At 40.0% G+C, this 18,234-nt stretch overlaps 1 protein-coding gene across 1 annotated transcript in view; it reads left to right on the top strand.

Annotated features, from left to right (window-relative positions):
- The window catches only part of LOC109421075 (roundabout homolog 2-like), a 379,914-nt gene that overhangs the window by 240,003 nt on the left and 121,677 nt on the right, over nt 1-18,234 (top strand). The window contains exon 2 of the mRNA XM_029858753.2: nt 7,783-7,976. Within this exon, the coding sequence (XP_029714613.1) occupies nt 7,783-7,976 (194 nt within the window). The remainder of the gene's footprint in view (nt 1-7,782; nt 7,977-18,234) is intronic.

Below are 18,234 nucleotides of genomic sequence, written 5' to 3'. Positions count from 1 at the left end.
TTCTGTACCAATTAACCAATGAATCAGCTTGATGGCAATTATTCTTCAATATTCAAGATTTCCAATCGATCACGCATGCAAAAAGCGCTTGAATCGCTAGAAAATGAAGGGGGGCGTTTTGCCCCGGTGGGGCGCATTATACCCTTTTACCCTACATAGTTCCATCCTTACTCGGTCGTTACTCATAGCCTCGAGGCGTACGGTGAAACGAGGAGCAGATTCGTGCGCTAGAGTCATCGCAGGCAGAACCAACTACAACTAGAAAACCACAAAAACTGTAGGCAAAACTATGGAATCGCTTATGTTGGGTCGGGAATGCTCCACTCGAAACTTTACATAGATGTATAAATATAACCGAGTGAGGTACTTACAAGGACGACGTGCAAGCCACGAGCATCACGGCAAACTATTTCAAGAATATCCCCTATCGTGTGTGGTGTTTTGTTTTACAAGAAACATTGCAAATGGGAATTCTGTATTTGCTCCGGTCCGCAACACTTCTACCCGCACCGTAGTTTAGATTATGATGTAATGTGGACGATAGTCTAGACTCAGGGTTCGTGTGGACGTGCTCATAACCATCCGTACAGACACTACAACGCTGGTAATGAAGAAAAGTTATCCGGAAAATGGAAATGCATATGGAACTGTGCATTTCCTTTTTTTTTCTACAGGAAGAAACTTTACCGAATAATTTTAAATCAAAAATTACATCAAAACCTCAAATTAACTAAAACACTAACAAGCTCCGCTTCGAACGGGAAGTTACTTCAAACGGAAACTACTTTCACCGTCAGAGCAACAGCACAGACAGCATCAAATGTGCCATCAAAAAGCCGGTCCGGAGAGTTTGGAAATAATCCGGCAAAGTTCCTTCCGGGAGGTACCACCGGAATCACCGGAACAGACGTACCAGACGCAGACATGGACAGAAACAGCGGCAGAGAGCTGATATTGATGACCTGCTTTTTCATCGTCGTCATACTTTCACTACTATGGTAATGGTTGTCATAGTTTTTCAAGCGAAAAATAGGATCAACTAGTAGGGGGCGGTCAAACTTTTCTGCATTACCATGTGTTCGTCCTTTGGGGTTAGGGTGGGCCATTTAGGATGAATCCCAAGTAACATTTTGGTGGCCAATAAGTTTTGTAGAGGTTTTGAGAACCATCTGTAATATATGTCATTTACTTTGGTTTTATGATGGATCTTAAAGCCTCTTCTAGTCTAATTGAAATAAAACCTTTATGCTGTATTTAGGAAGATTCGGGCACGTTCGAAGGAGTACTAGATTTGCAGCAATGAGCTAAAATTGTGTATTCTCCGTTCTCAAGAAAAAAAAAACAATATCACTTAGACTTTCAAAATCGTCAATTTAAGCAGTAATTATATTCATTCCGAGATTCTCGTATTTCCGATAATATAAGAAACGTATTTAGGATTCGAAAGATCCCTATCCAAGAAGAATTCTGGTATTTTTTTTTTTTTTTGTTCAGGAACGGTCTGGAATGGACACTTTATTTGTAATCCTATGATACCTCTTTAAAATCCTTCTGAAGTTATCACCAAAACCTCCATTTCGGTTACGACTCGGGACTGCCTAAACAGAGTTGTTACCTAAATGGATTTGAAGATTTCAAAGAAGTTCAGAAGGACAAGTGACCTGGAGATTTGAAGAGAGCCACGCGGGGTTTCAGAGGAATTTCATGGGAGATTCAGGGGGGGAGGGGGGGTTTTTGTCAGGGGCGTTGCACCGGGGAGCTTCAGGGATATTTTCGGGGCGTTTCTGAGGGTCTCCGGGGCGTTACATGGGGTCCGAGGGGGTTTAAGGGGGATCTTCTTCTTTTCTTCTACTTCATTAAGGCTATACGTCCCCACTGGGACTTGGCCTCCTCGCTTCAACTTCGTGTTCCTTGAGCACTTCCACAATTATTAATTGAAGGGCTTTCTTTGCCTGCCATTGCATGAATTTGTATACTGTGAGGCAATACAATGATACACTATGCCCAGGGTGTCGAGAAAGTTTTCCCGACTGGAACGGGAATCGAACCCGCCATCTCCGGATCGGCGATTCATAACCTTAACCACTAGACTAACTGGAGACCCTTAAGTTTAAGGAGGATTTCGAATGCATTTCAGACAGCTTCAGATGGTTTTTGGCGAGTTTTGACGTTCTTGACGTGAAGACTAAGAAATTCACTCGAAGCATCAACCGAACCCAAACCTTCAGAAAACTTAAGAAGCTTTTTCGGAGAATCCCGCAACAATTCGTTCAGAAACTTTTTCAAAAATGCTATTAGAATTCCTTTAAAAGTTTCTCTACATATTTTTTGTGCGTTGTTCTATTGTTTCGAAAAAAAAAACTTTTGCCTTTCTCGTACGCCCAAGTGTAGGAAGGCTACATATATGTTCACTCAAAAAACGAATTTTCGATAATAGGCCCGGAGGGTCAAGTCACATATACAAATCAACTCAGTTCGACGAATTGAGATGATGTATGTATGTCTGTGCGCAAAAAAAGTTTTTCTCATTAAGGTACTTCCCATTGGTCCATTTTACGGATTATACATAGCTCGAATCGAGCCGAAATTTAACCGCATTGTTTACTGTTGAAAATGGTCCGGATCGGTCAAGGCGTTCCAGAGTTATGGCCATTTCAGTGATCTAAACCAGCACCGGTTTGATAACTGAACCAAGCCCCATCATCAAACTACGGCGATTTTTGTAACCTCTATCATGGTTGACAAATTTTGTGCGGAATTCAACACTGGAGACCAGAAATTCACTATGTCGGCCGAAAATTAAGGATGGCGGTTTAATATTCAAGATGGAGGCTCGAAATTCAAGATAGCGTCTGTTTTACGGAGTTTTATGCTCTAAAACCATGCAAATTAGGTTTCCGGAGGCAGAAAACGGCGACCAGAATATCCAAGATGGCGGCCTTAAAACCAAAATTCAATATGGCGGCTGTTTAATGGTGTTTTAGGCTCTAAAGCCATTGGTACGAGATAGAAGTCTGGACTCCAAGATGGCGACCCCAAATTCAAGATGGCAGCTGTTTAATGTTTTTTAGACTCTAAAACCAAGCCAAACTAAGCTAGGTAGATGCCAAACGTATGCACCAAGATTGCTATGCTCAAAACTTTCAAGCGTTGAATTATCGAACGCCGATGAACCCTGTTTTTCATTAATCATCATCGCAGTGACCGATAACGTTGAACATGATTATCGTTATTGCCGATAACGATAATTTATCGATTGACAACTTTGCCACATATCGCATTTTCTATGTCTCTTCTAAGCGAAACAATTATGTTAACAGAGGCGTTTTGGTTCATGTAAAATCTACTTAAAAGAAACTAAACGAACACACTGCCTCATTCTCAAATAATCCTTCCAGAAATTACTATGAAGATTCCTCTAAAACTTTCTTTAGAAGATTTCTCCTTATAAAAATGTTTAAGGTTTTTCTTTTACAACCTAACCCATCACCCCCCCCCCCCCCCCCCCGGTGTTACGCCACTAAACTTAATAATATGGGTTGTAAATCGCTTCTTTATGGAATTAGCAATTTTTGCGTTAACTTTCTGGGTAGGAGAAAATTTTCAGGCAAAAATTTAAAAAAAAAAGCTTTGTGATTTTCGCTAAATATATCTTTAGTTTTTTACTGATATAAATTCAGACATTTCACTAGATATGCTCCAAAACCTTAAAAAAAATGTTTTCCTTCCTGAATTTCTTCAGAAATCAATTCTTTAATGTATTCTCAAAGAAATGTATCGAATTCATTTGGAAGACCATTCATGGATATCTTAAGAAATTCCTCCATGGATTCCCGAAAAAGAACACATATTTTTAAATTCTGTAGCAATTTCTCTAGAGTACCTTCCAGAGAATAAAAAAAACCCGGGAATTTCTTTAGAAAACTCATAGTTTTGATTAGAACTTCCTTTAAAGTTCTCCAGAGATTACAATAGAAATCCATTTCAGAACTCATTTACAAAACCTTATTTGGATTCATTCCAAAATTGCTACACGGGTCTTTCGTAAAATCCTCCAGGAATTCCTTTTAGAAAGATTCAAAAGTACTTCCTGTGATTTCTACAAAAATTCTACTGAAGATTTGTGCCGAAATTCCTGCTCGGATTCCATATGAACTTCCTTCAGGCAATCCTTCAAAAACATCTCCGAGAAGTCATCAGAATTTCAGGGATTTCTTAAGAAACTTCAGAAAGGGTTTTTTTTTTTAAACTTCTGCCATGGATTTTTTCATAAATTTCTTTCAAAATTTCTTCAAAGTCCTACTTAGATTTTTTCGGAAATTCTTCCAAAGACTCCTCCAAGGATTCGTTGTGAACTTTTGGGGAATCCTGCAGAAATTCCCTCAAGGATCTTTTCAGAAATTACTCCTCCGCGATTCCGACAGAATTTTTTCCTGGGATTTCTCTAAGGATTTTTCGAACGTAAAGTTTTTCCAGAAATCGCTTAAACATTTGTTGGAAGAAATGACGAATTTCTTAAGAAATCCCTGATTGTCTAAAGAAATTCATTACGAAAATTAAAAAAAATCCTGGTAATGTCTTTGGAGATTTTTGGGATTTAGAGATATGAAAATTCTCTATTTCTCAAATTCTTGGTCGATTTTTTAGAGAAATACTTGAAGAAATTCCTTAAGATACGTCCGTAATTCCTTGATAGAACTCATGACTTATGGAGGAAATCTCTTAGTAATTCATAGAAAAAGTACTTGATAAACTCCTGGAGCCGGAAGGATTATTTTGAGGAGTTCCTAGAGAAGCCCGCGCCACCCATTCGTATCAGAATATCTTTAGAAATTTCTAGAAATATGCCAGGAGAAATCCCAAAGAAAATCCCTTAATGAAATCCTGGTTATAATTCACTAACTCTCCTGAACTTTTAGTAGAACTTTTTCATTTCAATCACAAGTAAAAATTTTAAAAACTTTCTTTTGCAAAAGTGAATTAAGAGTGAAATGTTTTAAAATTTTAACTAGACATTCTACTGATGATATTGCTGGAACAATTGCTTTAGAAATTTTTAAAGAAATACATGAAGGTATAATATACTACATGCACGAACATCTGTAGCAATTCTTGGAAGATTTTCTAAAGCTACACACAAGTATTTTCAAAAAAGTACATGAACAGGAAGGCATTCTAAAGGGAAACCTGGAAGAATCTTTGAAGAAATTCTTGCTGAAATCAATCTAGGAAATCCTGTGCCAATCTTCTTTCAATCACTCTTTATAAAACAATCCGGAAGAAGAAATCCTTAAGGCGTTTCTGACGGTGTACCTGGAGAAAGTCGTGGAGAGAATTCCAAAGAAGAGCATGGGAAGCAATGCATTCTGAAAGAATTCTCTGGGGAATGCTCAGAAGAGTTCTTGCTCAACTCATAGAGGGCATTAAGTGTAGAATTAGCTATAAGTTAAAATACACATTAATAAAAACATTAATAAAAAAAACTCATAGAGGGTATGTCTGCAATTATGCCCCTCCCACGATAATTACAGATAAAATCGAGAAAAAATATTTCACGAAACAGGTTTTTTTTCCAAAATAACTCATAATTAGGCGCATTATCGAAGTAATTTCTATGAGAGCACACCAGTACAACAGCCACTGAAATGTGGAAGCTCTGATCAACTCTGAAGACAGCTCCCTTGGTATGTCATTGAGTAATTCCTTTAGAGATTGCTTCCGAGACTTCTCAAAAAGATCCCCTATCAATTACTTCAGGAATTTCTGAAATATCTCTAGAAATTTTGACAAGTATTGCTATAAGGGTTTTTCCAAAACAATCTTCCAGAGATTCCTCCAGTAATTCTTCAGGATATAGCTCCGAAAAAATTCCTTCAGAAACTTCTACAGTGATTTCGTTGGGTATTTTTGAGAAATTTCTCATCAACATCATCGGACATAATTAGTCTAAAGATTACTCCTAAACTTGACTCTTGAGAGAATGTTCCAGGAATTCCTCCAAAAGTTCAAGTAGATTTTTCTCCAGGAAATGATCTGAAAATGTGGAACTCGTTCAGATAGTTCTCCAGGGATTTCTTCAAAAAATCGATTACGATGTTTCAGCAATTGCTTTAGGAATTCTTCCAGATTTTTCTAGGATTTTTTCAAAAACAATTCTTAGCATTGCTTTCAAGAATTTCCTTCAAAAATTCCTTCTGGCCTTCCAGTAATAATTCAGATGTACATTAAGGTATGTTTGTTCAGTTCTCAAGGAACTTCTCTCAGGATTTATAAAAAAAAATTCTTCCAGAGATTGCTCTGGAAAGTTCAGTTCGGAATCTTCTTCATAAGTTGCTTCAAGGAATATTAACAGGATCTCCTGGTCCAATTAGTCTAGAAATGACACAAGGAATATCTCCAGGATGTGCTACAGAATTCCATTGAAAAATTGGTGTAGGTTGCAGTCAAAAAATTCGTTTGGAGATTGTTGTGCAGTAATGAGTAATCTAACAAGAATTGCTCCAGAGTTTCATTGGAGAGTAAATGAGAACGAGAGTTGAATTCTGAAATTTCGTTAGTTACAAATTGCTTCGGATTTTTTTTACAGGAATCACTCCTTCGATTGCTCAGGGATTTCTTACAGGGGTTGTTCAAGGAATTCCCAAGTTTTTTTTTTTTTTTTTTCATTCTAGGGGCCCCCACAAACCTCTTTTGGTTTCTAATACTAGCTTTATTTTTAATATTGCTCAAGGTCGAATATAGCCGAGGCGGTAAACGCACGGGTATTCAGCATGACCATGCTGAGGGTGACGAGTTCGATTCCCGGTCGGTCCAGGATCTTTTCGTAAAGGAAATTTCCTTGACTTCCTTGGGCAGTATCTTCGTGCCTGCCACACGATATACGCATGCAAAATGATCATTGGCAGAGGAAGCTCTCAGTTAATAACTGTGGAAGTGCTCATAGAACACTAAGCTGAGAAGCAGGCTTTGTCCCAGTGAGGACGCTACGCCAAGAAGAGAGAGAGAGAGATGTTTGGTCATATCTCGGAGAGGCTCGGAATTTGCTCGGGCCCCGGGCCCCCACAATCCTTAATCCAGACTTGACCCCAATGCACAACTAGGGTTAAGAGATTTCCCGGTATTACTTCTGAGATTGATCAAGGAATCCTTTTAAATGGTTGCACCATGACTTTTTTCAGGATTTTCTCCGGTAAGTCATCCATGCTGTATTAAGAATTCGCCCAGCAATTTCACCAAGGTTGCTTCAAGCCAATTGTTCAAGAATTACTTCAGGAGTCCCACAATTTGTTCAGGCATTCAGTTATGTATGCGGTGAAACAGTCAGTTCCGAAGCTGCTTGATTATTCTGTGTGCACCCTATAGAGAATCCCTTCACATCCAACTTCAGCCACCATTAAAAATCAACCAATATGAACCCAACTGTGGAAATGTTTTTAGTTTTTTGTTCTCATTCCACACTTACCCATTAGTAGGTAGGTATACACTCACAGGTAAATGTCGGTACTTACCCGTCCGAACGCTCCGAAATGAGTCCGACTTATCGGCTTAATTTAATGAAACCGACAAACACAAGCGACCCGTAATGATGGCCCCGTAATGGAACTTTGCGAAGGTAATCCTAAGGGACTTTTTTTCTCATTTTGACGAACTCTTCCATTCCCAACAGCAACAGTAACCGTGCCACCGTCAATATTTAAAAACATTTACATCGTGTAATCCGGTCAATGCTGGGAGATTATCACTCAAGGGTTTTCCTCTCTTTCTCTGTCCTCCTCCTTCCAGCCATGGAGTACCCGAAAATCACCGAGCACCCGCTGGACGTGATAGTGCCCCGGCACGATCCCACCACGCTGAACTGCAAAGCGGAAGGCATCCCGGCGCCGGCCATCACCTGGTACAAGGACGGCGATGCGATCAAAGCGGAACAGGGCTCGCACAAAATTCTGCTGCCCGCGGGCGGGCTGTTCTTTCTGAAGGTGAGTACTGAGTAGGCATGATTTATGGTTTGTTGGATTTCGGGGCGCTGATTATGGCTGCGAGAGCGGGATGGGGGCGGATTTGGATTTATAGATTTGTGCTAATGGGTAAGCAAGGGCTAAGGATGCTAGAGGAAGAGCTTTTGATGTGGGAACATTCGAGATAATACTTGGTTATTGGGATAGGGCCCATATAGCCGAGGCGGTAAACGCACGGGTATTCAGCATGACCATGCTGAGGGTGACGGGTTCGATTCCCGGTCGGTCCAGGATCTTTTCGTAAAGGAAATTTCCTTGACTTCCTTGGGCATAGAGTATCTTCGTGCCTGCCACACGATATACACATGCAAAATGGTCATTGGCAGAGGAAGCTCTCGGTTCTACGACATTACCCGGAAAACCATTACCCGGAATGCCATTTACCGGAAAACCATTACCCGGAATGAACCATTTACCGGAAAACCATTTACCGGAAAGACTATTTACCGGAATGAACCATTTACCGGAATGTACCATTTACCGGAATGAATCATTTACCGGAAAACCATTTGTCGGAAAAGATTTGTTCAAAAAATTTGTTTCCAGATTGCACAGCTATATCCAGACATTAGATCCCATGCCTTTTGCACCGGTTATCTTTTGATCCAAACCATGACCCGGTAATTTAGCTGAACACTGATTTCGCCAAATTATGGTTAGCAGTAAATTGGTTAACCGACGGAGCTATCATGTAGTGTACATACATGTTCATCAATGAGTTTATAAATAACTAGCTGTACCCGGCAAACTTTGTCTTGCCTACTGCGTTTTTTGACGTTTCAAGTCCCTAGCCAAGTCCAAGTCCCCGTTCAACATGTATAAAAACCCGATTTCCAAAAACTCTTATTTTTTCCATGTTTTTCGCCTCATAAACCTTCCTTGGGTGAAAACTAACTGAACAAAACTAAGACGACCCGAATCGGACCATCCGTTCGCAAGTTATGCGCGGTCCCACGTATGCCACTGAATTTATATATATATATATAGATGTGCTGAATGTGATTGCTATTTGACCTTCTTTTAACATGGGCTGTTCTTTCTAGGTTAACTGTTATGGTTGTACAGTGAAAACTTTTTCCCAGAAAGACATTTTCTGCAATTAATGCATTTCTCAGAAAACTATTTTCCGAACTGCCCCATTTCCCGAATTGATCCATTTCCCGGAAAGGTCTGGGAAAACCTAAGATCTCAGAAGATGTTTTGGTGTTTTTGAACATGATCTGATATTTTGTTTCTTATTTCGATAAATCTTATCAGTTGATGATCAAGTTCAAGATAGCCAAGCCTTAAAACTATATACTAAATATTGTTTCAAGATTATAGAACTTGAAGTAGATTCTCGGTTCAGCTCACTTAGCAAAGTAGAGCAAGCATCGTTGGTCTGAATGAACATTTTTAGACTGCCAACCAAACTGTAGCTTTTCCATATGACATTTTCTTCTACTTCGTCGAAGATTGTGCTTCTAGGTTCATTTATTGAATAGGAGATTTGCCCTTCTTCAATTTTTGGGCTGTTCTTTCTAACTATGTAACGTCACAGAATTAGTTGGCGATCAATCTATTAATTCCATCTAGTATTTTTCCTTCTTTAAAGCATGGGCTGTTCTTTTGACTTACTTTGTTATAGAGCTGTTTGGTAACCATGTTGTTTATTGACAATTGCTGCTTTTTATGTACAAGTTTTGCCCTTCTTCAATTGCATCAAGATGCATCGTTGCAAACTTGATTAGCGCAACTATGACCTTTGTCTGATATGTTTCTTTTTTTAATGTGTTGTTTTTTGAACTAAGCCTGTTACAGAACTGTTTAAATAACAAACTGTTAATTTCACTCTTAGATATTTGCCCTTCTTCTAGCAATCTAATCTGAATCAACCATTACCAATCATAGTCACCCGGGAAATAAAAAATGCCTCATGTAATGATCCTCGGTTGGACTAAAAATTAAACCTCCTGTCTGGATTGGCATTCAGAAGTAGGAAATATGTACATGACTTAATATAGACCAAGGTTACCAATAATCGTATCGTGGAGCACTCACCATGATTTTTTAGCCGATAAGCATTCCCAAGCTCACCGTGCATATTTTGATCGCTAATGCAATGAACTCAGCTGTCACTGTCTAGCAGGGATGCCAGATGTGAAGACATGTCTTCAATGTGAAGACATTTGAACTTCTGTGAAGACATTTATTTTTGTGAAGACATATTGAAGACATTTCAAATTATGTGAAGACTTTTGAAGACTTTTGAAAGCTTATAAATAGTATTTATATTTTTGATCCACCCCAATAATTCAAATCTTGGAACAATATCAGTTGAAATGCGTTTCAATTTTTGTTGATAAAAACAGATTCCTACAGTTTCTCGGGAATTTCTCCAGGAGTTTGCCGAGAATTTCTTCACAAGTGTCTTGGGAACTCCTCTTGTAGTTCCTAGGAAATTCCTTCATGTATTCCTCGGAAGGAGGAGAAAAAGTTCCTCGTGAATTCCTCCTGGAGTTGCTCAGGAATTGCTCCAGAAGTTCTTCGGGAATTCCTCCAGGAGTACCTCAGGGGTTACTTGTAAATCCCTTCATGAACTTCTCGCGAATACCTCTAGGAGCTCCTCGCAAATTCCTCCACGAATTCCTCGGGAATTCCTCCAGGAGTTTACCGAGAACTTCTTCAGGAGTTCCTCGGGAATTGCTCCATGTATTCCGCGCAATTCCTCCAGAAGCTCCTCGATAATTTCTCCAGGAGTTCCTCTAGGAGTTCCTAGGGAATTCCTCCAGGAGTTTTTCAAGAATTCATCCAGGAGTTCCTCAGGTATTCTTCCAGGTGTTCCTCGGGAATTCCTCCAGGAGTTTCTCAAGAATTCATCCAGGAGTTCTTCTTCCAGGAGTTCCTCAGGTATTCTTCCAGCAGTTCCTCAAGAATTTCTTCACTAGTTCCATGGTGATTCTTCCAGGAGTTCCTCGGGAACCTCTTCAAGAGATTCTCGGCTATACCTCTAGAAGTCCCTCTTGAAAATTTCTCCTGGAGTTCCTCGGGAATTTCTCTAGGAGTTCTTCAGGAATTTCTCAAGGAGATCCACAGGAACCCCTTCAGAAATTCGTCGAAAATTCCTTTAGGAGTTCCTCAGGAATTCCTCTAGGGGTTCATCGAAATTCTTCCCGGAGTTCCTCAGGAATTCTTTCAGGAGTTCCTCGGGAATTCTTCCATAAATTTCCCAAAAAATCCTCCAGGAGTTACTCAGGAATTGCTTCAGGAGTTTGCCGAGAATTTCTTCCGAAGTTCTTCGAGAATTCCTTCAGAGATTACCTGGGAATTCCTCTAAGATCTCCTTTACGAAATACTCGGGAATTCCTCTCAGAACTCCTTTACGAGATTCTCGGGAATTCTCCACGAGTTCCTCGCGATTTCTTCCAGGAGTTCTTCGGGAATCTCTCCAGAAGATTCACGGGTAGACCTCCAGGAGTTTCTCGAGAATTCCTAAAGAATATCCTTGGGAATTTCTCCAAGAGCTCCTTAGGAATTTCTCCAAGAGCTCCTTGGGAATTTCTCCAGGAGCTACTTGGGAATTTCTCCAGGAGATCCTCGAGAATCCCTCTAGCATTTTCTTGGGGAAACTTACACGGAGGAGGACTTTCAGGAGTTTATCAGAAGTTCAACTGGATGTTCCTATGGATACCTCCAGTTACTCCTGACGAAATTTCTGAGGAACTCCTGGAGGAATTTTTGGAAACTTATGGAGGAATTCCCGAAGTGGAGTTCCCGAGGAATTTCTGGAGGAATTTCTGAGGAAATCCTGGAGGAACTATTGACGATTTCCAGGAGGAATTACCCGAAGATCTTCTTGAAGGATTACCCGAAGATCTTCTTGAATAATTCTCGAGGATCTCCTGCATGAATCCCCGAGGACCTCCTGGAAGAATTCTTGAATAACTCCTGGAGGAATTTCCGATGAACTTCAGAACGATTTCCCGAGGATCTTCTGGAGGTATTTCCGAGGATATACTGGAGGAATTTTCGAGAGATTCCGGGAGGAATACCCGTGCAACTCCTGGATGATTTTTCGGATTTCTTTGTAGAATTCGTGGTAATAGATACGAGAAACTTCTTTAGGAATTTTCGAGAAAAACCACGAAAAGTACAAGGGAACACCTGGAGAGAATCATGCATAATTGCTGGAGCAGTTCTTGATGAACTTCTGAAGTAAATTTCATGGAAATTCTGGAGGGAATTTCCTGGGAAATTCCTGAAGAAATTCTCGGGGACTCTTGGAGAAATTTCCATGAAACTCCTGAAACTCCCCGTGGATTTCCTGGATAAATTTTCCGAAGAACTCATGGCGGAATTCCCGAAGAACTCCTAGAGGTAAGTCCGAGGAACTTCTGGAGGAATTCCCGAAGAACTCTTGGAGGAATTCCCAAAGAACTGCTGGAGGAATTCCCGAAGAACTCCTGGAGGAATCTTCCCGAGGATTTCTACTAGGATTTCCCGCGGATCTCCTGAAGGAATTCCCGAAATACTTCTGGAAGAGCTCCCGTAAAACTCCTGGAAGAATTCAAGAAGAAATTGTGGAAGAATTCCCGAAAATTTCCTGAATAATTCCCCAGACACTTCTGGAGGAAATCCCGAGAGACTGCTGGAGGAATTCCCGAGGAACTTCTAAAGGAATATCCGAAAACCTACTGCAGAAATTCTCAATTATCTTCTGGAGGAATTCCCGAAGAACTCTTTGAGGAATTTCTTATGAGCTCAAGAATGAATTCTCGAGGATCTTCTGGAAGAATTTCCGGACTCTGGGATATAAATCCGAGGAATCATGCATTATTGCTGGAGGAGTATTCGGAAGACTTCTGAAGTAAATTTCGTGGAAGTTGTAGATGAAATTTCCGGATAATTTATGTAGTTAATAAAAAAAATCGTTGAGAAATTCCCTGGGAAATCCCGGAGGGACTCTACCACAATTACTGCAGCAATACTTCGATTGCTTCTAAGGGGATTTCCGTAATATTCTTGGGGAATTCATGAAGGGATTTCCGGGAAATTCCTGGAGAAATTCTCTAAGACTCGTGGAGAAATTTCCATGAAACTCATTAAGGAATTTCTTTGGAGTTCCAAGATACACTAGGGGCTGTCCATAAACCACGTGGTCATTTTTTTGGGACTTCTCAACCCCCCCCCCCCCCCCCGCGTGGTCATTAGTCCATACAAAATTTTTTATTGGTCCATACAAAATGGTCATTGGCCGAACCCCCCCCCTGATGACCATGTGGTTTATGGACAGCCCCCTACACTCTCTGGGACTTTTATAGAAATTACCTAGATTTTTTTGCGGGAATTTCTAAAGAACTGATGGTGGAATTTCCAAGGAACTCTTGGAGAAATTTCCAAGTGATTCATGGATGAATTCGCGAGGATATTCTGAAGGATTTTTTGTAGAAATAAATCCGAGGAACTTCTTGAGGAATTTTTGGAAAACCCTTGAAATATTCGAGGGAAATCCAGAGGAAACCATGCATTATTGCTGGAAGACTTCTTGGGAAACTCGAAGTAAATTTCATGGAAGTTCAGGAGGGAATTTTCGAATAATTTATTGTAATATTTTCAGTAAAATCATGGTGAAATTCCCTGCGTAATCCTGGAGGAATTCTACCCCAAATGCTGCAAGAATTTTTCGAAGGTTCTTAAGGAATTTGCATGGTATTCTTGGGGAAGCCATGGAAGAATTCCCGAAAAACTCCTGGAGAATTTCTCGAAGACTCCTGGAGAAGTATATCTGGAAACTTGGAAAGTAATTCCCGAGGTACTTCTGTTGGAATGTCTGAAGAGACTTCCCGGTGAACTTAATAAATTTGTCAGGAATCACAAAAAAAAACTGGAGGAATCCCAGAAGAAACTCTTGAAAGGATTTCAGACTCTTGGAGGAATTACAACGCCTTTCTTGATATAAGATGTCATCATTAAGGTCATCACGCATTATTACTTAATATAGAGCGCAGTGAGAACATATCATAAATTTTGATTTTTAACATTAGTTTTATACCAAAGCCACAATATGGTGTGTGAAGACATGTGAAGACATTTCAACGTGCCTTGCGAAGACATTCGAAAATTTCACCTGGCATCCCTCTGAGGAAAACTCTCGCTGGTTGCAGTGGCGCTTGTAAGCAAAGATACTCACGCTCTCGAAGTGGTGTTCATTCATCGATCACAACTCTTGCACCGCTGCTCGAAAGTGAACGATTCGAAGGAAGAGAAAACTGGAGCAGTTATTATCGCGGGTGATAATTTTCACTGCGATTGATAATAATTTATCACCACGAGTGCCGATTCAATGGAAAAGCAGCGCGGTATCGATACCGTGTCTTTAAATAATGCTCACCAAAGATGCACATTTTTATACCTTGATGCATTTACATATTGAAGACACATATTTTGCGCTACAGTAAAATGAGCTTGGTAAGCAACTCTAACGGTATTTTAAACCTAACTGATGAACCGGAAGGTGTGTGCCTTTGGCAAGGTCATTTCATCGAGCGTGGATTGGTCGTTCTCGTATTACAAGTTAAACTTGGGTAATACAAAATGCACTGGTAGCTTAAGAGGATGGTGTTTTCTGCAATGTTTGCTTGAAGAGTAAAAAAATATGTAGTTTTAGGAAGCGTGGACGATTATGGGTCGGACCGTATACATATTACATAGTTAAAAAAACATGCTTCTCTGAGGGAGAAGGGAGGAATCAAAAATTGTACAAACATACTAAAGTTTAATACATCACATATCATGATCCTTACCATTTAGATAGAGATAATGTAATTGACAAAATTGTTTGTTTTTTTGTGCCACTCAGCGGAAGAGTTACATTTACGAAACAAACGATCTATCTTCTGTAAATCCTTGAATTATTTAATAACTTTACCGGATACACCATTTGTCCAATAAAAGTCCCTCGAGCAGTCGCGGCTTTGACTACCTACAACGACGCCGCGCTCACGCGGTGTACCAAATGCGTGCATTTTTCATGATGCGTGTCTCAGTACACGACGCAACCGCTCCCGGGATATTTATCAATTAATCAATTCCGAGATTTAAAATCTTCATGCACTTGAGTGCTAGTTGATGACAAATTTGCTAATCAATCGAAAGGAAAGTAACATTTGACAATTTCAGCCCCCCGAAACCTCCAACTACGAAACAACTTTTGTATTTTCAAATTTTTAAAATTTTGCATGAAGAGCGTTACACGCTAGGTTTCCTTCCTCCCCGTTATGTAATTTTTGAACGAACCCTTGCATATCAGTCCTCGATCTACCAAACAAATTTATAACTTTATTTCTGACTAATTCCGAACCCTAATGCACACAAACGGGCTTCTGATGAAATCTTCCCCATGTTCCTGCCGATTCCGATGATATTATCGCCGTGAGTGGGAATCGGAATGAAGGCTGAGAATCAGTACGATATTTTCGAGCAGATTATCTTTCGCAGCTGAATGGAAAATAGTTCGAGAGCGCTCTCGCAATTTTTATTCCAGTTAGTTGGCGGGCAACACACTCACGCTGGATGAGTTCATTCACGCCTTTGTGAGTAAATGAACGAGTTGTTGTTTCTATGATGAACATTTGGGACGATACACACTGAAATTAATTGTTTGGCTTTCGCGAGAATTTTCGTCTATCAATAGACCATATGGTATACAGCCCCTACCATGCAAAGTTTTCATAAACATTCTTTTTTTTTTCTGTACACATTTCAGTACCGTCCACCTCCGTTGGTTTGGCCGCATCTAATCTGAACAATTTTTAATTTGAAACTCGCTAATCTTCAAATCGTTCAAACTAAAAATTGATCGATCGCACAGAGTTACCATAAGTTTAAATTAAAAATGAACCCCGCTAGTTTACGGGCCTGATTACGAGTGTCACTCCACGGTGAAAACAAAAAAGTGACACCGGTAATAAGGACGGTGAAAGTGATTCCCAATTGATTAACCCACAACTTTTCCACCGTGGAATCGCAATGTGTCACCGTGATCGATTTTCACCGTGAAGTGACACTCATAATAATGGCCTACATGAGGCGTCATTCAAACCAACGAGGGTAGACGGCCCAAGTAACCCACTCATCACAGAAGAGTCACGGCAGCGCAGGGTTTTGTTGCGCAGAAGATATTGTGACTTACTTCTAACATATAAATACTTACTTGCTAGAAGTAAGTCGCAATGACTTCTGTGCAACAAAACGCTGCGCTTCCGTGACTCTTCTGTGACAAGTGTGTTACTTGAGGGTAAATATATTTCCGGTAAATAGTACATTCCGGCAAACGATTTTCCGGTAAATGGCATTCCGGGTAATGGTTTTCCGGGTAATGGTTTTCCGGGTAATGGTATAGAATCGAAGCTCTCAGTTAATAACTGTGGAAGTGCTCATAGAACACTAAGGACTGTTCATTAACCCTTTCGGGACGACTTTTTTCTACACATGTTTCGGGAACGAATTTATGTTTTTCCAATGGTATACATCATAATACTTAGGAAAACACTGATATATTATGTTAAATATTTTTTTCGGGATGTTCTAGGTCATCCAAACTGTCCTGGAGTCGTAATACTGGGAGATTCGAAAAAATACATGAATTTACAACGTTCATCTTAGCAGAACATGTTTGATAAGACTCATTGAGTCAAGAAAACTATTTCCGACCGATTCAAAAGTATTTCAGATATCGACGACACTCCAAATTGTCCTGAAATAAGATTACTTGATCTACCAGATCAACAAACGTTTCAAATATGTTATATCGTATCAAAACATATCCAAGTAGACCCTCTCAGTCAAAATACTAACTTTTGCTAGTGCGTCAACGTATTACAGGTATTCTAGATCCTCTAAAAAGTACGTTTATTTGGACCATTCAATCTACCGAATCAACCAAGACTTTGATTGTGTCTTTTTGTTATGAAATATATTCAAGTAGATCCTCTGAACCAGTTAGCCAGCGGTTAAGGCTATGGATCGCCAATCCGGAGACGGCGGGTTCGATTCCCATTCCAGTCGGCAAACTTTTTTCGACTCCCTGGGCATAGTGTATCATTGAATTTGCTCACAATGCACAAATTTATGCAATGGCAGGCAAAGAGAGCCCTTCAATTAATAATTGTGGAAGTGCTCAAAGAACACTAAGTTGAAGCGAGGCAGGCCAAGTCCCAGTGGGGACGTTGCGCCAAAACAAAGAAGAAGATGAAGATCCTCTAAACTACTTTTTCAATGCATTAGAAATATACCAGGTCATCCCAAAAGTACATGACTTTTGATTCATTCAGCCAAGGCTACCCCTTGACAAAATCTCAAGCATATTCCTAAAGTATGCTATTTATTTGTTATTCTATTCTATTCTATTCACACCGAATAGTTTTTCCAGTTAACATAAAACCATTACATTTATAGACTTCTGCCAGAGTATATGCTGAAGTGCTTACTCTCACAGACAATTTGACCATTGAGCGGAGCGGCACCGCTCAAACGTCAAACTCTTCTGTGAGAGTAAGCAGGCCATCATAAATTCGTGCAGAAATTCATAGGGCACTGCATGTCGTGGTTACCTACTATGAGAATATTTTCAAAGTCCTTGACCATTCGTGGTTTTGGAACTTAAAAAAAATGTTGGCTTTCATGGACAGCGTGATTGAATTCGAAATGTGTGATTCACCCACGTGAAAGTGTACGCTAATTTATGACTTTCTAGTGGGATTTTGGAGAAAATGGGAATTATGAGATTCCAATGAAACTGTTGAGCGTTCCGAGGGTAACGCTGACTGACATTTTGAAAGGCATTTCGCTGGGGTTTTGGGGTGAGGACTTCAAAAGGTTGCAGTTAGATCTACGATAAGATCAAAGCCTGATACGATTGCAGTTGTTACGATAGGAGGTATTCAGCTTGGATTCCCATGCAATTCCTGTTGAAAATCTTGCGGAACTCTAAAAGACATACTGCGTACCAACTTTGATATGTGATTGAGGAAAATTCGAAGGGTATTGAACGGCAATTCCGGTGAGGGTTTCCTATAGAAAATGAATGAAAATTATAGTGGAGAAATCTGATAAGAACCAGATCAATATTGGCCGAGATTTTTTGTTTAGGAATTCCCTACGAGATTCCTCCAGGAGTTACGAAAAACTTCAAGGAATTTTCACCGAGATTTCTCCAGGGTTGCTTCTGAGATTCCTCGAG

The sequence above is a fragment of the Aedes albopictus genome, chromosome 2 (assembly GCF_035046485.1).
Source record: "Aedes albopictus strain Foshan chromosome 2, AalbF5, whole genome shotgun sequence".
Classification (NCBI taxonomy): Eukaryota; Metazoa; Arthropoda; class Insecta; order Diptera; family Culicidae; genus Aedes; species Aedes albopictus.
Note: the sequence above shows the minus strand (reverse complement) of the source record. Positions and strands in the feature narration are given on the sequence as shown.